Genomic DNA, 19682 nt, shown 5'->3' with positions numbered 1-19682 from the left:
ATGCGCCCAACAGTCAAGAGTTAATGAAGAATGTTCTTCACGTGATAAATGTAACACGCTGACAAATTAAGTGTTTTTTTTCTTAATACCTAATCACGATGTTTTTGTGCCTAAACCTAATGAAAGTGAAAGTGAGAAAAAAAGTATTTTAGGTCAAAAAAGTGAGAGAAAAAGAAGAAACCAAGAGAAAAATCTGAGTGTATCTGCGAGCTGGATGAATGTGAATCTGCAATGTTGACCTGTGAGGTTAATGACGGCCCGCACTCATAATCAGGTCAGCGAGGTCAGGCTCGTAGTTTGCCCCAGTTTCAGAGACAGTCGGTCCCAGGGTGTCCCATTATGGGTAACACCCCCACCCCCACCCCCCACCAACCCCCCAGATCCAGAGGAAATGGCTCTGCTCATTTCCACTGAAGCAAATTACAGAGGAGAGCCTCGTCATCGGCCTCGGCCCCCTGGACCAAAACCACATCTGCAGCGCTGCACTTACTGCTGGGTGTTCTCCTCCTATCACACAATTAAACACATTTCCTCTTTCCGCTGCTGCTCAGATCAAACCTGTGGGAAAAGATGCTACCAATTTATTGTGTAAAGATGACACTGATTATTTCTGTCATCAGATTCTGTGAATTTTCCCACAATTTCTTTCTTACATAATCCTGCCTCGATCTTCTGAGATACTACAGTATCCACCAGCTGCAGTCAGTATCCACTGATCACAAATTCACTAATCTGCAGGCAAAACACGTCTAAGCCAGTGCTGAAATATAACTAAATACGTTTACTTAACTACTGTACTTGAGTACAAATTCAAGGTATTTGTACTTGAGTTGTACTGTACCTCTACTGTTTGTGATAAACTGAAGGATGAAGTGTCCCTTTATGTCAGGGATGCTCAACTTGCTTTCCTTGGGGGCCACTTTTGCAAAATAACAAGAGGTCGGGGGCCAGTCACAGCAGCCCCGTACTGGGATTCAACCACATTTCTATGATTTTAGGACATTTGTAGAATTTTAGTATATTTGTAGGATTTTAGGACATTTCTCAGATTTTAACACATTTCTAGAGTTTGTGGACATTTATAGAATTTTAGGACATTTCTTGGATTTTAAGATATTTCTAGGGTTTTTAGCACATTTCTGGGTTTTCAGGACATTTTTAGGACTTTTAAAGGTTTTTGGCATTAGACATATCTTGGACTTTCGGAAATTTCTTGAATTTTAGAATATCAGGATTTTAAGACATTTCTAGGATTTTAGGACATCTCTTGGATTTTAGGACAATTATATAATTTAGGGCATTTCTAGGATTTAAAGACATTTGTGGTATTTTAGCACATATCTAGGGTTTTATGAAATTTCTTGGATTTTAGGTTGTTTTTAAGGGTTTAGCACATTTTGCGGATTTTAGGAAATTTCTTGAATTTTAGGACATTTCCATGATTTTAGCTCGTTGGTAGGATTTTAGCACATTTCTAGGATTTTGGGACATTTCTAGGATTTTAGCATATTTGTAGGGCATTTGGACATTTATAGAATTTTTGTACATTTCATGGATTTTAATATTTTCTAGGATTTTTAGCACATTTGTAGGATTTTAGTACATTTCTAAGAGATTAGGACATTTTTAGAGATTTAGCACATTTATAGGATTTCAGGACATTTATAGGATTTTAGAACAATGTTACACTTTTAGCACATTTCTAAGATTTTAGGACATTTTTAGGATTTTAGGACATTTCTTATATATGATTACATTTCTGTGGTTTCAGGACATATCTAGTATTCTGGGAAACTTCTAATGAATGACTTCTCCATAAGTCCATGTAACCTCATGTTTACATCCCATTTAAAGTAATTCTGTCTGAACATAAACGTCTAATTAGATTTGATGTTACAGGAACATTTCAGCCCCGACAAGAAGAAGAACACCGCTCGAAGGGAAAAGTGATCAAACAGAAACATATTGTTTATAAGTACAAAACATCAACTGTATTATCAAACCAAAGATTTCGAAATCGACCCTCCAAAAAACCAACCATAATTAACACTCGTTCCATAAACTGTGGAACAATAGTGAAATCACAGTCATGTTTGAACGGGGCTGCCTCGCTCAGCTCTGCAGGACTCAGACCGTGTCGTTGTTGTAAGTTAAGGGGAACAAAACCCAGCAGGATTCATGGAATGTGCTCCAGACTGCAGAAACACGGCGACTGATGGGTCGGGATCCCAGAACAAACAGTACACACCTCCCCGAGCCCCCCAAACCACCACCCACCGCCTCCTGTGTTTCACTTTGTTTCACGGAGATGTTCGCTGCTTGTTTTGTTGCACAGAGCTTTTACTCACATTGGGGGGGGGGGGGTTCTGCTTGTGTCCTACAGATTTCTTTATACAGCTTGTTAGTGTTGTTACGAATGAGCTAAAAGAGCCGTGGCGCCCAGAAAAACTGCTTCTCCCTGAACTTGTTTCTCTGGAGGTTTCTGTCTCACTGTTATCTGCTTCCTGACAACAAAAACCCCAGATAAACAGCAAAACCCTTATCAAGATGTAAAGCAGGTCTGAAGCGTATCAATCTAAAAGCTGCTCACATGGAACTGCTGCAAAACATAACTAACATGGAATTCAGACTCCATTTGTTTGCTTGTTTTGCCTTTATTTACCCAGAGGGGGGAGGCTATAGGCTCTATAAGTGAGTCGATACAGGCCTGCATCAAGATCACTGAGTTCATGTCCCTGGCATTGTTTGTGGAAATTTGGGGATTTTGCTGACCTAAGAAGGAGTTTATATTGTACAATTCCAGATTAGATACGCATGATGGGATTTTTTTAAGGCCTACTTTCATATTCTGTATATTCTCTATCTTTAAATGTGACTGTTTTAGAAAAAAATTGAATTTCCGTTTGTATGCCTCAGCGCACCAGTCAAGATTCTCTTAGAGTTTACATCCATGTCTGTGAAAACATGGATGCTTCACGCGCAGATGATCTCCACAGTCAGTAAAGTTTCAAGATTTGCGTCACCAATTCAGTGTCCGAGCAAATGTCTTCTTCTGAGTAACGGCCAGAAAAGTGTTTTTGCAGAACTTTATGATGTCAAGTTAAGTTTTGACCTTTTGGATATAAAATGCCTCCACTTTAGAATTTATCCTGTTAGACATATGTCTGACATTTTAGTGTATTTATTCTTAAATCACGGCCGGATGATTAAAGAATAAACCAAATTTTAATCAGTGCATTCTCGAGTCTGGGTGGACGTTTGTGCCAAAATTTGAGGAATCTCCCTCAAAGCGTTCTGGAGATATTGTGTTCACAAGAATTAGGCAGACGAGGTCACAGTGACTTTGATGTTTCACGTATGACCACCAAAATCGACTTAATTCATCTTTGATACCAAGTGGATGTTTGTGCCAAATTTGAGGAAACTCCCATAAGGCGTTTTTGAGATATCAGGTTCACAAGCACGAGACAGACAAGGTCACAGTTAATGTAACTTTTCACCTTTGATTACCAAAATCTAATTAATTTATGTTTGAGTCCAAGTGGCCAAATTTGAGCCCCTTAAGACATAAATATAACGGAAAACCATCTACCTTTCACACACACATTCACACACTGATGGCCGAGGTTTCAGTACAAGGTGCCTCCTGCTACTCGGCTTTTAAAACACAAACACACTGATGGAACATCCATCAGGAGCAATTTGGAGTTAAGTGTCTTGCCCAAGGACATTTTGACATGTACGGCAACCTCACGATTAGTGGACGTCTCGCTCTATTTCCTCGTTCTACCTCCACAGTGTATGAATGTTTAAATACTGAGTCACAGGTGGCACCTTGGATGGTAGCCTCGGCCAAAAATGTGTGAATGTGTGCTTGAATGGGTGAATATAGTGTGAATGTTCTTTGAGTGTTTGAACGACTAGAAAAGTGCTCTACAAGTGAAGGACCATTTAGCGTGCTATAAAGCATGCTTTGATGAGTGGGTCCCTGTTTTATGTGTGTGAAATGAAAGTGAATGCACATGAGCGCACATGTGGGCTATGCATTATGCATTCCTGCCCACGGCTGCGTGCTTCATTCACTGTTGACAGTTGGTGGTGCCAAGAAATGTAGCAGCAGCAGCAGCAAAGTCCAGAGAGAAGAAGACAGCAAAGTTAAATACATGGCTGCAAATGTTTGGAGAGGAAGGAAATGCATTCAGTATGTTTATGAGACTTTCAGGACGCACACAGTGTGTTTGGGTGAGAAACACTGGGTCTGATAACAAAAGCAGAAATTTAAGGTTAGGGAAACATCCTCCCCAAACTTCTCAGTGAGAGATTTTTATGGCCTTCTATCTTCAAATTACTTACTTCTGTGTTCTTGTGTTGTAATTTCTGGCTTTTTTGACCTGATGAAGACCCAAGTAGGATCGAAACGTTGAATTGTATAAACTTGTGTGGCATGGAGCAAGTGTGCAGGTGTTACCTTTTTCATCATGTATGCTGTTTTTTGATAGCCTTGCACTGGAGGTGGATGATATACGAAATATAGTTGCGGTATTAAGGCTTCTTCCGTGGGCGATATATTTAAAATGACTATACTGCAAACATCAGGTATAAATTGTCACGTTGTTTCTATAAACCACCAGCGTTTTGGTTCCCTCATTCTCTCCTACAGCTCTCTGTTTCTCACAGACACACACACAAAGCAGGGCTTTTGCAGAGCTCCAGACCGTCTCCATTTAGTCACATTTTGCAACCACGGAGCGCAACTGTGATTTGCAAATACTATTAATTGCTGAACTGGAGAGCTGTTAGTTTCTGTTCAGCTTACAGAGAATAAATCGTCACGTTTAACAGCGCTGCAGTTACAGTCTAACGTGATGAGTGGTAGTGGTGGCAGATTGAGCAGGTGAGGCTTGTGTTTGTATATTGCAAATATTTAGTCACATTTCGTGACCACAGAGCACCAGTGCGACAAACAAATGTGCAAGAAAACCTGAAAATACTATTAATTTATCTGGAAAACAAAAAAAAAATAGCTGTATAATAAAATAATAAATATATTCATTTTCTGAAGCATAATTTTAAATACATAATTAGAAATCGACATTTCACTATTTGTTTTTGAGATTTTTTTTTGGCAGGACGTAACTAATGACCCGAAATTAAGCCAAAAAGTAAAAAACAAATAAATAGGAAAATGACCTGAAAATAAAAAAAGGTATCTGAAAAAAAGGTTACTAAAATTAAATTTAAATTTTTTAAAAATAATTTTAAATATATTATTAGAACTCTGCATGTCCCTAGTTTTCTTTTCCTTTTTTTCTTTTTTTAATTTCCTTTTTTTATCTGGACATTTGATGCCGAGTTGCTCATTGTCTTTTTCCCTCCATTTTTCTAAAGAAAGCATTAAATACTTGTGAAAGGCATCTGAACACAGCACAAGAAACTAATGTCGATCCAGGTTTCAAAGGGTTAAACTATAAATCACCTGGTCACAGGCCGACCTCTGTCCCCAAACCAGACAGTTTAGACTGCAGCTGCCTGCTGCCTGATCCCAATCAGAGAGGTGAGGTGAAGGGAGTGTCGGCTTTCAGGGTCGTAAAACTTTTCTAATTCTAAGTGGTGGGTGAACGTGGAGCCGCCTCCGTCATTTCAAAGAGGGAGATGGAGAAAAAAAAAACGTGTGGTTAAAGGACAAAACCCCCTCCTGCCTGTGTGTCAAATGGATTGTTTGACCTGTCTGACCCCACTGCCGAGAAAATCCCTAAATGTGCCCGGACAGGTTTCACATAAAAGTTCAAGGTCAAACCCAAACAAAAGCATTATCTCCATCTAGAATTTCCCGTGTTTTCAATTTCAGTTACTTATAAAGCCAAATACACAAACCACAATTTGCCTCAGAGGGTTTTACAACACACAACATCGCCTCAGACCGTCACAGCCGATCAGAGAAAACCACCCCCGAAAAACCCTTAAATCGGGAAAATGGTTTTCTTGTTTTATTGAGCAGCTTTAATCAATAAAACCCGACAGACATCACTTTTCTTGTGCTGCTTTCTGACACCATTCACAAGTATTTCAAGCTTTGAAGCCTGAGATAATTGGTTTGCTTAATCTTGAAGTCGTGCGGGTAAGGGCATGTGAGCAGCTTGGCAAGAAATGTTTACCATATTAAGAATTAAAAGATTTAGAAAACTACTTTTTTTTAAGTTAAGGGAAAAGATGTCCAGAAAACTATATTTATTACTAAATTATTATAAAAGTTAAATATGTTTCAGAATTGTTGTTTTTTGAAGTCGTTCGCACACAGTAATTTCAAGTAAATTAACATCAGGGTTGAAGTGGACCAGAAAAAGAATCGAATCCTCTTTAAAATGACCTGTCAATGTGAACACAAAAGGAACTGAGTCCCTTTTCTGTTGATCTGCTTTTTGGTCTTTTAGATGATGTAAAGTGACACTAACATGCTGCTCTTGATACCAGACCGATTTTTGAAAAAACGTTGTCGCCATTAGTCACTGAGACACAAAATAATGAAAAAACTGGGTCTGGGTTAAATAATAAAAACCTTTCACTTCAGTATTTGAGTTTATTTTTTAAGTTGCCACACCTAATAGAGCAGTGAAGGGATGACATATTTTTGTAGGCTGACCCAGAAGTTAGCATCGCACTGGTCCCCTTGTCAAAAACCTTATGGGATTTTTCAGTGGGATTTTCAATGAATCGGCAAAAATAAGCTCTGTGACAGACACAGGTTTTTGAGACTTAGGCCCTTTTTACACAACACGCGTCAGCAGTGCGTAAGCAACACCAAACTTTATGTTTTTTATTTCAGCGCCCATTTTATCGAGTTAGAGCATCCGCTGCTCACCTGAGCAGTGCTTGTCAGCTGCAGCACATCGAGAGAAACGGTGGCTCGCTGATTTTTTGTCAGCAGAAAAAGACAGTGAAAATGATGTTTTGATGATTATATTGACTCTGTACCACTCTTTTACTGCAGTTTAAAAGTCTGTTGCTGTCATACAGATGAGGAACGACAAAGACGTCTGTTTTACGTCAACTTCCCTCCTTCCCTTTCAAAACAAAAGCCCTCTGATAGCAAACACTGTAGTCCCATTTAGCCACTTGTAAATAACTGCCTTTTTTAAGACAAGTAAAACCTTAAAAGTTAAAAAATTGTGTTTATACGGACGTATTTTATGTTGCAGAACAGAACATCTAAATATCTTTGGCCTGTGTTAACCGCAGACCTTATTTAAGGCATTTTACTGAAAACCCTTTAAAAAAACCCAGAACCGGAAGTGCAAAAAGGCTAACGGCGTTTTAGGACTCATTACTTCACCGCTTTCCACTTTTGCTTTTAGGGTTTTAAATTAAGAGTCTGTCTCCTCAGTGAAGGCGCAGTTTGGTTTAAAGTGGTGTTGACGTTGGCCTCAGTCAAAAGTTTCCTGGTTAAATCAACAGTGAAAACGTCCTGACAGCCTTCGGGCTCCCTGCAGGTCGTGCTCGGTCGTGTCAGACTGAGGCACGGTGACCTGGTTGGGTGATGGTGGTGGGTTTGTTGTCAGACTGGAGACGCTCTTCAGATGCGCCGTGTACAGACACGTCTCTCTGTGAATACCACAGTCAGATCCCCTGCACCGCCGCTCACACATCTTGTCATCACTGCAACCAGAAGCTAGATATGTCCGTACATGTAACGGACGCCCCCTCAACATCACCTCCACCTCCGCCGCTACCATCACAAGCTCCCTCACATGTTCCGGGCGTGGAGACGCCTTCACGAGGCCTTCAGGCTCTTTAAGGGTTTTCATGTCTCATCAGCGGCTTCTTGCACTCTCAGCAGAAAGTGACGGACTAATTGTCCCGCGGGTATTTTCGTAGCGTCGTCACAAAGTCTCCTGACAGGATTTCGATTGTCTGCTCTGAAATTACAGGTGAACACGCAAGTGCGGCCAAAACACTTCTGTCTCCTGAGTCACTGACACGGGATAGCCTGCTCCAAATTACAAAACAAACTCTAAACTTCGCCTACGCTTTTAGATTAAAAGAAGTATCTCACTGTGTACTTTTATTAAACCTGACTATGTGTCTACTAACATACTCGCCAAGAATGATTTGTAGTTGAAAGTTTGCTTGCTTGCTATACTTAACAGATACACATACTAATGTGCAACTACTTAAAGGAAATTATAGCTACTGGAGACAAAATAAAGATTTTTTTTAACACTGTTTCCATGTTTTCCACCATTTCTGCTGCCCTGGAGCTTGGCAACTTCGGTATCATCGAAATTTCCCACTCAAAAGGACTTTGGAGGGCCGTTCATGAGCTCGTAACTCATAAGTACAGCAAAAACGATATTTCAGAGGAGCAGGTGGAGGATGCATAATTGACATGGCAATAATAATCCATTTTGCCCAAAATATTTCCCAAATAGCCTGATGTGTTTCTACGGTAAATATGTTAGTTTCACTGCGTGATTCAGCTGTTTACCTTGAGGTCTTTTTGTTATACTTAGCTTAGAGTTATGGCATCTTTACAACAGCCTGTGCCAAAGACTGTAGTGAAAGTCAAGAGTGCTCACTCTTCGCTTCAAAATATGGGGACCAAAACGTCCCCAAAAGTCAACCCAGTCTCTCTCTGAAGTCATCACATGGTGACAGTTGGGCAGTGATCGTCCATGCCAAGCTTTGACGTTCGGAGTGAGAGCAGGTTGGTCAACCAGGTAATATGAAGGAGTGCGAGTGTGCTCATAATGCGGGCGGGCGGGGGGGTGAATGGGTCACACAAACAACCAACTTTCGTATGGTAGTCTGGAGTTTGCGTCCCGTGTGTTCTGTTGCGGCATCCCGGCACGTCATAGCTTGATGTGGAAGAATACCTAAAACACAAATCATGAGTTGACGTGGAAGGTCACCTGACCAAACGTCTCTATGCGACGAGTTTGGAGTGAGAATGTGTTGCAAAAGTACACCGCACAGCACTCTGACTAGCAAACTACAAAACAAAAAAAAACGGGCAGACTTTCAAGGGGCAGCCCGACAGTCATCTTGACCTTCGACAACCAAATTTTAATCAGTTCATTGTGGAGTTCAAATAGACGTTTGTGCCAAATTTGAAGAAATTCCCTCAAGGCGTTCTTGAGATATTGTGTTCTGAAGAGTGAGACAGACAAAGTCGCGGTGAACTTTGACCGCCAAAATGTAATCACTTCATCGTTGAGTGCAAGTGGATGTTTGTGCCAAATTTGAAGAAATTGCCTCAAGTTGTTCTTGAGACATTGCGTGTATGAGAACGGGATGGACGGATGGACAGCCAGAAAACTTAAAGCCCCGGGTCATGGCTGTTGCTGGCACGTAGACATGGAAACGGCCTTGAAGATGTTCTTGAAGGAGCTCCTAAATGGGCAGTTTGTATCAAAGAGTTTTGTCCTGAAAATACCTTTTGTTCTCGTCTAACTCTTGGCAAGAAAATGAAAAAAAGCATTTCCTTTAATTTCCTTTAGTCAGACTTTGAATTCAAAATCCTGGTGATATTCTACACTTATTCCCTTTGACATCAATTTCCATGACGACGAACGAATAATTCATCCCGCTGACAAGTGTTGTTTGTATCCAATGCATGTAAAAATTCAAATTACAATTTGTCCACCAGCATTACCATCAGGAAACCAGAACGCACTGCATCCACTCGACATGTGTTTCGAATGAGGGCAGTCGGAAATCTATAAGTGCAGCAGAAGTAGAACAGGAAGGTGGAGGGAAAGTGGGTCCAAAAAAGAAATTAAAAAGATATGATCGAAAAAAAATCCTCCTGAAATTCACTTAGCATCTCCGACTCATGACATCTTAAAAAGGAAGACATTTAAATCTCATTTAAATCAGAATAAAAAACGTTTTATTGATTCTTTTAACAACAATTTGTTTGGCGGCAGGAAAATGAGAAGAGGCTTTTTCATAAACTTGATATCTAACGGTCTAAACCTCATACTGGTGAATCCGGATGATAGGAAGTAAGTCATAAGTGAGTGTTTACACGAGGAGACAGATACGGTTTCAATTTAAAGGGTGTGCTCTCGTTGAAAAAACAGGGACAAAGGATTGCTTACAGTGAGAGAGGATTTATTGTGCCAGATAGGACGGGGGCGTGCCGTTTTTTTTCATCAGCAAATACCTCGTTATCTCCCTTCTTACTCTCTTAATCCGATATATCATCTGAAGATCAGAAACACCCGGCAGTGGAAGGTGATGTAAACCATCTGGGCATCTGCTTGAATATCTTATCTTTCCTGGCAACCACAAAAAGTCTTCCGCTGTCTTTATTTGATTTAATTAACCCTTTGAAGGTTCATTTTATTTTATTCATTTATTATTTTGTATATTATGTAATTATTTATTTTTCATTATTATTTATTTATTATTATTTCTTATTTTATTTCATTTATTTATTATTTCAAAGTTCATTTTATTGTCATTCAGAACGTGTGTGCACATGAAAAGAAAAATACTAGATAACTTACTAATATATAAAACGAAAAATAACTTAATACCTGAGGTTAATGTCTATAAAAAAAGGAATTGGAGTTGGATGGACATCAGTTTTCTTGTGCTGCAATCAGACACATTTCACAAGCTATTTGACCCCTTGAAACCTTACAAACATGGTGACAAAAGGCAATGACCAACTTGGCAAGAAATGTCTCACAAATTGCAAGAAATTAGTAAAAGGTGACAAGAAAGTTACTTAAAAATGTGTCGTAAAAATTGGAGGATTATTAGGAAATTATCCAGAAAACTAAATTCATAATAACAATAATTTTATATATTTAAAATTAAAATTATGTCACAGAATTTTTTTTTTCAGTACTTTTTAAAGGCTTTTTTAATAGCTTTTTTGGGCTTGTTTTCAAGTAATTTTATGTTAATTTTTATGTATCTTTTGGCTAATTTTCAGGCCATGTCTTTGTAAGTTTCTTGTTGCCTTAAAACCAATTTACTCAGCTTTCAAAGGGTAAAGACGGACGGAGATGGCTGCAGACTCCAGTCAAAAGGTCAGAGTTGAAGTCAGGACATTACAGTTTACATGGCTCGAATATTCAGCCAAGTAAACACATGATTTCTTATCCTGTGTGGTGATTGACACATGCAGAACATTTGCGAAGGAGATGTGCTGCAGAGTGTATCTTCTCGCCGGCTCCTCCTGCAGCGCACATATGGCTTAAGGTTGTATGAGTGACGGGTGAAACAAGACGGAAAGATTTGAGATAGTATGCATTTTTTTTCCACTTTTTGGACCCAGCACAGCAGTGTGAAATTTAAACTTTTCACCGAGTTTGTGTAATATGTGTTACGTCTACAGGCTACAGTACGCTGTGTAAGGGCTGATTCCTGCACTTATGATGAGTGTTACTTTACAGAGTTGCATGATAATTTCAATTTATGCTTTGGGGTAAAAGTATCAGTCATGTTCATGGTAACCACAGATCTCCTGCGGGCTTTCCTTTTTAGGGTTGACTCTTGAAAGTCTGAGATTTAAATCATCAGTCGCAGAAGCCTCAGTCGACTGATTGCTACAAGTAGAGTTTTTTTTGCTAGTTATTGTTCTGTGCAGTATACTTCTGGGAACATTTTGGTCCCCAGATTTAGCTGTGGAGTGAGCGCGCTTGACTTTCATGTAAAGCTGGGCAATATGACTGAATAAAATCATGATATTTTTAAGCATAAATATTGTAAAGCAGGACATTAAAAAAAACAGTTTACAAAAAGGGAATAAAACTACAAACCTGCTGAAAAACTGGACAATCGTATTGGGACCACAGACTGAAATTAAAGGATGTGATATGACTTGAGATGTAATGTTACCTTATAGTTCTCATGGGACTCGATAGCAGTATCGATAAGCTCAAACCTTATTGATTTAGGGGTTTTTAAAAGAGCCGTACCCGGTCTTCAGTAGAGCCGGGTCTTGATCCCCATCACTGTTGTTCAGTAAAGAGTAATTTTGTGCAGACAGCTGTCGAAATTGATTTTTGTAGACACTTAAAGAGGTGGTCAACTTTGATTTAATATGTGCATTCTTACTATTTAAAGCCACTTTTCCAGAGCTTTTAATATTGTCCTCTGTCTCTCGAGCTCTTTTCTTGGCCCTAGCTGTCGTCTTTTCCTCTCGTGTCCACTGTAAATCCTCTAAATGAGTCTGTAATAAGTATGCAGTTCACATGGCCCTCGGCCTCTTGTTCAGCCATATTTGCTGTCCCTCTTTTACAGTCGAGCACCGTCTTGGTTTGCTTTAAAAGGAGACATTGACATGTAGATGACATCTGCCATCTGTTTTCAGTGAAGTGCGCTCCCTCCTGTCTCTCTTGTTTGTCTCTCGCTCGTGTCTGATGGTTGTGTTTACCTCCAACAAGCACGGCAAGCAGTGCTGCCAGATTGGAAATGTTTAACTGTCGTATCAGAGGCTTAAAATTATCGTACGAAGAACGAATACATTTATAACTTTAGTAAACAAGCATTTAAACAAATTTTTGATTCAGACTTTTTGACTCAGCCCACAGCGGACGTCAGGTTTTTTCCCAGCAGGCGGCCGAGTGTTTACAAAAACAAACGACAGCAGTGTCTGTTCGACAAACGTGACCTTAACGTGGCCTACACTAAACACGAAGGAGATCATGCGAGACGTGATGCGTAAAACACAGATGTAGGAGCCAAGAAATTAGCAGTGGAAGTTTTGATCTTGCAGGGGGCAAAATATTGTGCAAAAATGATAATTATCATACATCTGGCAACACTGATGGCAAGACGCGTGAGAGAAGCATCAAGAAGAGCGATGTCGCTGATTGGAGGCGGAGTAGGGTGGGTCTTGCATAAAGCCAGTAGCGAAGCAGGAAGGAGAATAAACTGCAGTATTAGTGCGAGATGTCAAACTAAAGTGAGCAAGTCGCAGTAGCCCCATACATGTTTCTGGGATTTTAGGACATTTCTCCCATTTTAGAACGTTTTTAGAATTTTTTTAAATTTCTGGGATTTTAGGACAATTTTTACGTTTTAGGAGTTTCCCAGGATTTTAGGGCATTTTTTGCATTTTAGGACATGTCTCTCATTTTAGGACGTTTCTCGGATTTTCGGACATTAGGGTCTGAGTTAGGACCTCTGTCAGGGGTGTGGGGGATTCTCCACTGGCACTTTTGTTAAACAAGCTCTATTTTAATGCTGTTTGATGCACTCTGGCACCTTCTGTATACTAAAAGTACAAAAACACCTGGCATCCTATCAGAGGCCAGATTTGGCCTTCAGGCCACAAGTTGAGCATCACTGTTGTAAATGTTAACATGTCCACCTGCAATCATTGTGTCAAGCGATGGAGACGCAGCTTGTGAAATGAATCAAAATGCAAACTTGGCCATCCAGAGACTCACTGTGCACTTTACTATATTTAAATACCAGCACCCTCCTGCCAAACTCACCCGGGCCTGCCAGGTTTCACTCAACCTGCAGACTCACTCCAGCGTGATGCTGCCTTAGTGAACGAGGCTCCTCCTCCTGTTGACTAACAAAAGCATCTGATAAACTTCATGAAAGCGGGGTGCATGTGTCTTTTAACTGCAGCCCCCCCCCTCCCCGAATCCCATCAGCCACTCACAGCCCGGCGCAGCTGTGACCTAGATCCACACGATGGGAACCCAGTTCGGCTCTGATGTCACCTTTGCTCTCACGGTTCCCCGACCAATCGCTTCGCCCGCAGACATCGACATGATGGGCAAAAATAGAGGAGAACCGAGGAGACTCAGGGTTTATTGACAATAACAGTTAGCTGTTAGCTCCCCCTCTTCACTGCAGACAGAAAACAGGCGCTCTGTGAGTCCCGCTGCCCTGAATGCCACAGACACTGAGGCCTGTCCGGGCCTGTGTAATCACTCACTCTTTTGTCAACAACAGGGGAACAAATTGACAAAACTGCAGATTAGACTTCCCAGTGAGATGACCGGCAGACATAACAAAGTTGTCATCACAGGTGCAACGTAGCTCTGATAATGTGTTGGTGGAGAAGAGTCATTTGTCATGAGTAAAAACCTGGTTTCAACCCGACACATAATCACACCGTCGACAAAGACATGTCATAACACTACAATGGCCTGACTGCTGATTACTGTGGATTAAACTGTGGAAAGGTATTTCAAGTATGCAAAAACACAGAGTGGATACTAATGAATCAACACAAACAGTGCTGTTCAAAGCAGTTTAAAATTAGGTACAATACGATACGATATGATAGGGCTGGGCAATATGGCTTTACAATTTTATAGTGATACTTCAAGGTTATGCTGCGATACACGATATATATCGCGATATTTTCAGTGCTCTTTAAACTAAAGTTAACTGCTAATATATATAAAATTATTGAATGATCTGCTGTTACAACAAGCATAAAGTAGCTAATGTCAAATACTAAACTTCGAATACACTACTGTTATAATAAAATTTAACAAAATATGGTTATAAGGAAGTTAAAGTACTTTTATAATGACACTTTAGAAAGTATTGTATGGTCTCAAAATGTGACTAAATAGTCATGAAAGGAGCTCTGCAGATACAAACACACGCCACACCTGCTCACACTACTGCAGCTACCACTCACGAGGTTAGACTGTTACCGCAGTCCTGTTAAACCTGATGATTTATTCTCTGTAAGCTGGGAACTAACAGCTCTACAGTTCAGGTATTAATAGTATTTGCAAACTGCAGTAGCGCTCCATAGTTGCCAAATGTGACTAAATAGTCACAGTCTGGAGCTCTGCAAAAGCCCTGCTTTGTGTGTGTGTCTGTGAGAGGCAGAGAGCGAGGTAACCCAAACGCCAGTGGCTTATGAAAACGATGTCACAATTTATACTCGATTTTTATGATAATGTTATTTTATGTATCGCTCGTAGAACAAGCCGGGATAACTCCAGTATATTCAATATATCACCCACCCTGACATCACGATACGATACAATACGATATGATACGATACGATATACTTTATTGTACCGTACAGAAATTTGTCTTGGACTCAGATGCTGCGCCCATAAATGCCACAGTTAGAATAAAACAAACTACATATGAGAAAAACAGCACCAGCTGTGCCAAATCACACCGATGAATTGCACATAATCCAAATTGCACAAACAAAATATAGCAGATACATTGCAAATAACAAATATTGCACACACCCTGTTGTTAGGACATCATAAAACTATTGCACAACTGTTTACTCTGCACACTGGCCTCCTAAAATAACCTGCAATCATACTTTAAAATCAAAACACCTCCATCCCTCTGCAGCCTCAGAACTCCTCACAGTATCCGCTACATTCCTGACTGTAACTGCTCATCTGAGCCGCCCGTTTGTTTTGATGAATGACCTCTTATTCTTTGCACCTGCAAACAGGACATTCCTGCACAAAAGCATGCATGTCAAACTATATTACATTAAGAGGAAATAATAAATATAAAGTATTTTGCAGCATGTGGTCAGGTTTGCAGAACAGCCGCAGAACAAAGTGAGTAATTTAAATGAATGGAAATGACATTAAACAAGATGAAATGAGTTGTAAAAACCATTAAAACACACAACTGGGACGCTGTGTAGCGCGTGCCACTGACGCCATCATGACGGGTCCATATGGACGACCCCTCTCTTTTATGGCGTTGTTGACAAAATGCCTTTAAGACCTGTTATTACTGCTTCCTGCCCTGCAGACAGGGGAACTCAGCAACCTTTAGTTTTTCTCTCCCTCTCTCCTCCTCCGAGATCAGAGCTGGCTGCACCGAGGCAAAACCAAAACACTCTGCTGTCATCCTGCACGCACGGTGAGCACAAGACGTCAGCTTTTGGCTGCAAAGTCATGACTGCTTCCAGTGCTGCTGAGCAGACAAAAAAAAATAGTGATGATAGTCATTTCTTCAAAGTAAGAGCAGCTCCCGGGCTAATTACAGTGACAGGTCAGCTCCTGGGCGCGCGTAAAAATAACCATTTTCTTAATTACAACATCAGTGTCATTGGTCCGGATGATTTCGAGGGAAGGGTGTGTGCACGTGTGTGTGAGGGGAAAAGTGTTACTTTAAAAGAAATTCCTGGTGCAAGAATGTGGATTGTGTTTACTTTGTTACAAAGTGACTCATTCTGCTCCAAAGTCTGCACAGGAAAAATATTGCAATGTGCACGAGTGTGTGCGCACGTGCATTTGTGTGTGCAAGTGGATGTGGGTGTGTGTGTTTAGGGGGTGGGGGAGTCACTTGTGGCAGGAGGAAGAATAAAGAAAGCAGTGGTGGAGGAGGTATTTAGATCCTTTACTTAGGTAAAAGTACTTATACCACATTGTAAAAATACTCTTATGAGTAAAAGTCCTGCATTGAAAGTTTCACTCTAGTAAAAGTAAGTAAATATATTCAGAAAAAAGTACTTAAAGTATTACAAGTATAAACATACTTTTCAGTCCTTCCTTGTGGTAACGTTGTTTTGTGTTGTTTTTGATAAATAATCATCTATGAGTATTGTGGAAAGCACTCCATAAATAAAATGTATTATTGTTATTATTATTATTATTATTATTATTATTGTTATTATTATTATTAAATAAAAAAGGGGCCCAATAAAATCCCAAAACTTATTAGAAGTAATAACAAAACACAAAGAACTAAAAACTCTTTTTAAAAAAAGCACCCTCAAAACTCAAAATTATGATAAAACAACCACAATTTTTTAAAACATTTTTATAAACTCTTGTGTTTTTCATGCAAAAATAAGAATAAAAAACTCAAAAAACTTAAAATATTATTTTTTAAAAAGAGAAAGAGACATGTTTATGAAATAGTTGGCCATAATTTTAATGCAAACCTCTGACCGATTAATCAGTTAATCGTTAAAGATAAACTGTTTATTTCAGAACAGAACATATTTTATTAACTCTTATGTTTTTTATGCAAAAGTCCTAATATTTTAAAACTAAAGCATGCAAATAAATGTAGTGCAGTAAAAAGTACAATAATTCCCTCTGAAATACAGTGGAGTAAAAGTATAAAGCGTCACGAAGTACTTCACATTTGTACTCAAATACAGTACTTGAGTAAATGTACTTAGTTACGTTCCACCACTGGAAGAAAGTCAACACTGCAGATTTCCTTCAAAATGCATCAGAATAAATCTTTTCCGCGCGTGCAACAAGTTCAACCAAACCGACTCATTTTGCACGAAAACATCACAACAACAACAAAAAAAAACTTCTGCAGAAAACTTTCTTTTTGTTTCGACTTTGCAACGAGTTAAAAAAAATCCTCCGACTCACCGGTGCCACTTTGTACCTGCTGGATCCCCGCACTGGAAGACAAAGCGTGCTCGGGAGGCATTGCAGCGCAAACGCGTAGCAGCACACGACCAGAGAAGTCCGCATCCTTCACCGCCGTCGGGAGCCGCGGTGGTGCACGGGCAGGCTGGATTCGGCGCAGCTGTGAGCGGTGCGCAAAGCCGGGAGTCACACGGCTGCAGGATCCGGGGCTACTTCTCTTTAAATAGACTCTGATTTCTTTGTTCTCCTAAAGGTTTTTTTTCCTCCACATACACTTTTTTTTTTTTACAGCCCAGGGCTGATAATACCACCCGCTACCATGTGACTCTTAACCCTTTCTCTGCCGCGCGCCCGTCAATTCAAAACAGATGATGCTGCTTTTTCACCCACCTGTGGATCCGTTTATGCAGAAACCAAATGTTGCGTTTTGGCTTGAGACCATCCATAAAATACGCACACTTTCCCACATTAAAACACTACACAGCATGGTACTCTACCGTGCATATGGAGATATTACAGGATTATTACAAGAGTATTACAAGAACACAATCACCTACAGTGAAAACAGACCAACCAACCACAAAACACACCACAAGTCCAGTATTTTATGAGAAATAGTCATGTTAAGTCAAGCAGTGCGGATGTGTGAACTAAAGAAAATTAATGTTTGATAATAACTTTATTTATAATAATAATAATATTACCCTTTTTTATATAGCACCTTTTAAAACAGATTTTACAGTGCTTTGACAAACAAGGCAAAGCAGAAGCAAATAACAAAGAGAGAAACAATTACACAACAAAAATTACAATAAGAATACCAATAAGAGTAAATGCTGTTTGAAGAATATTAGCCGTAAACACAGAAATAATAGAACTAATAAATGAAATAAAAACAATCAGGACAGAATAAAAGAATAGATTAAAAGATTAGAAAAATTCTGTATAAAACAGAAGAATTAAAACAAACAAATTAAAATTAAAACAGAAAATGTTTAATGTACAAAAATGTAGTTTTAATGCAAGTTTCACAGGGATATATAGCCATAATTTTCCCACCTCTTTCAGAAAAAAAAGATCGTACAGCATAAATACATTCTCCAGATGTTATTTTTAATGTTTTATTTTTCTCTTAAAGGGATAGTTAACCCCCCAAAAAAGAAAATTTAGTTGTTAGGTGGGTTTCCATTAACCCCTTAAATTGCACAAATTGCAATTGCGAATATAAAATACGCCTAATGGAAACATCAGCTTTGTAAAAAATCCCATTTATAGCAAAAAGTTTTTTACGTCAGCATGGCATGGTATTTCAGGCGATTCGCAAAAGCCAAATTTCATTAAACTGCAATGAAAACATTTTTGTGGGCTTTTCTACGTCACATGATGCTATCGTTATGAGCTTGTCATTAATAACTGGCTCCCTCATGATGCAGCAAGAGCTACAAGAGCTGTTATTGCATCATATAACTCTGAGAAAGTTGAGCAGATCATACGGAAGTTTTGAATCCATAATTCCTCTGTGAAATCGTGGACTATCAGCTCCCAGAAATCCCTCATATGTGGCCGCTCCAACGTATAAGGGGCTTGCCTTTCCATTATGGCTCCATAACACGCCTACGTGGTCTTGGATTGGAAATAATGACGGCTAGTGCCGTGGCTGCAATAGAAATAAAGCTGATAATGTTTTGGAACATCCATCGCCATGGAAACTGGGATGTTATCGCCAGAGAAGTCACAGAACATCACTCAGTGGAAACACAGTCATCTCACAACGTTGTATTGACATTTCAAAATATTACTTAAGTTTTGTGCCAGTCTGTAATGGGACCCCACCTACTATCTACTCCGCCTCATGCCGATGGAAAGTCGGGTGAAGTTTTATTGTCAACAAAACACTGCTGGAGTTTAATGGGGAAAAGGTGTTGCGCTCATCTCCCAAACAATTGAAGCAAATGGTGACCAGGATTCAAACCTCAAAAAAAAAACCCATAATAAAACCACAAAATGTCTCCATACTGCTCACCCAAAGTAATGCAAGTGTCCTGAAGCCCAAACATGCCAAGTTGTTTTGAAAAACGTCACTAGCGTCATGTTTTTAGCCTTGTTGTGAGGGAGCTGCGTTCACGTATGTGCACTCGTGTGACACCAACGAGAGTTCGTGGTATCTGGAGGCTTGCCCCACACACTAATATGTGTATTACACTTCACATGTGATCAAAACATCTAATTAATATGGAAATTAATGAAAAAAAGTTTCTTACAATTGACCAAACATTGACTTTTGCCCGCCATGTTTATGCAAGTCAATTCGGCAACTCATGTTTTAAAATAACGTTATTAATGTTAGTATACACGCCTGGCATGCTT

General features: G+C 39.6%; 1 protein-coding gene across 1 annotated transcript in view; it reads right to left on the bottom strand.

Moving 5' to 3' along the window:
- The window catches only part of mmp11a (matrix metallopeptidase 11a), a 34057-nt gene extending 16461 nt beyond the window's left edge, over window positions 1-17596 (bottom strand). Inside the window, exon 1 of the mRNA XM_042488258.2 lies at window positions 17316-17596. Coding sequence (XP_042344192.1) covers window positions 17316-17420 — 105 coding nt within the window. The 5' untranslated portion in view covers window positions 17421-17596. The remainder of the gene's footprint in view (window positions 1-17315) is intronic.
- Between the last annotated feature and the right edge of the window lie 2086 nt (window positions 17597-19682).

The sequence above is a fragment of the Plectropomus leopardus genome, chromosome 4, assembly GCF_026936395.1.
Source record: "Plectropomus leopardus strain MGB_pleo_1.0 chromosome 4, ASM2693639v1, whole genome shotgun sequence".
Classification (NCBI taxonomy): Eukaryota; Metazoa; Chordata; class Actinopteri; order Perciformes; family Serranidae; genus Plectropomus; species Plectropomus leopardus.
The sequence above is the reverse complement of the archived record's forward strand: the minus strand, read 5'-3'. Positions and strand labels throughout refer to the sequence as shown.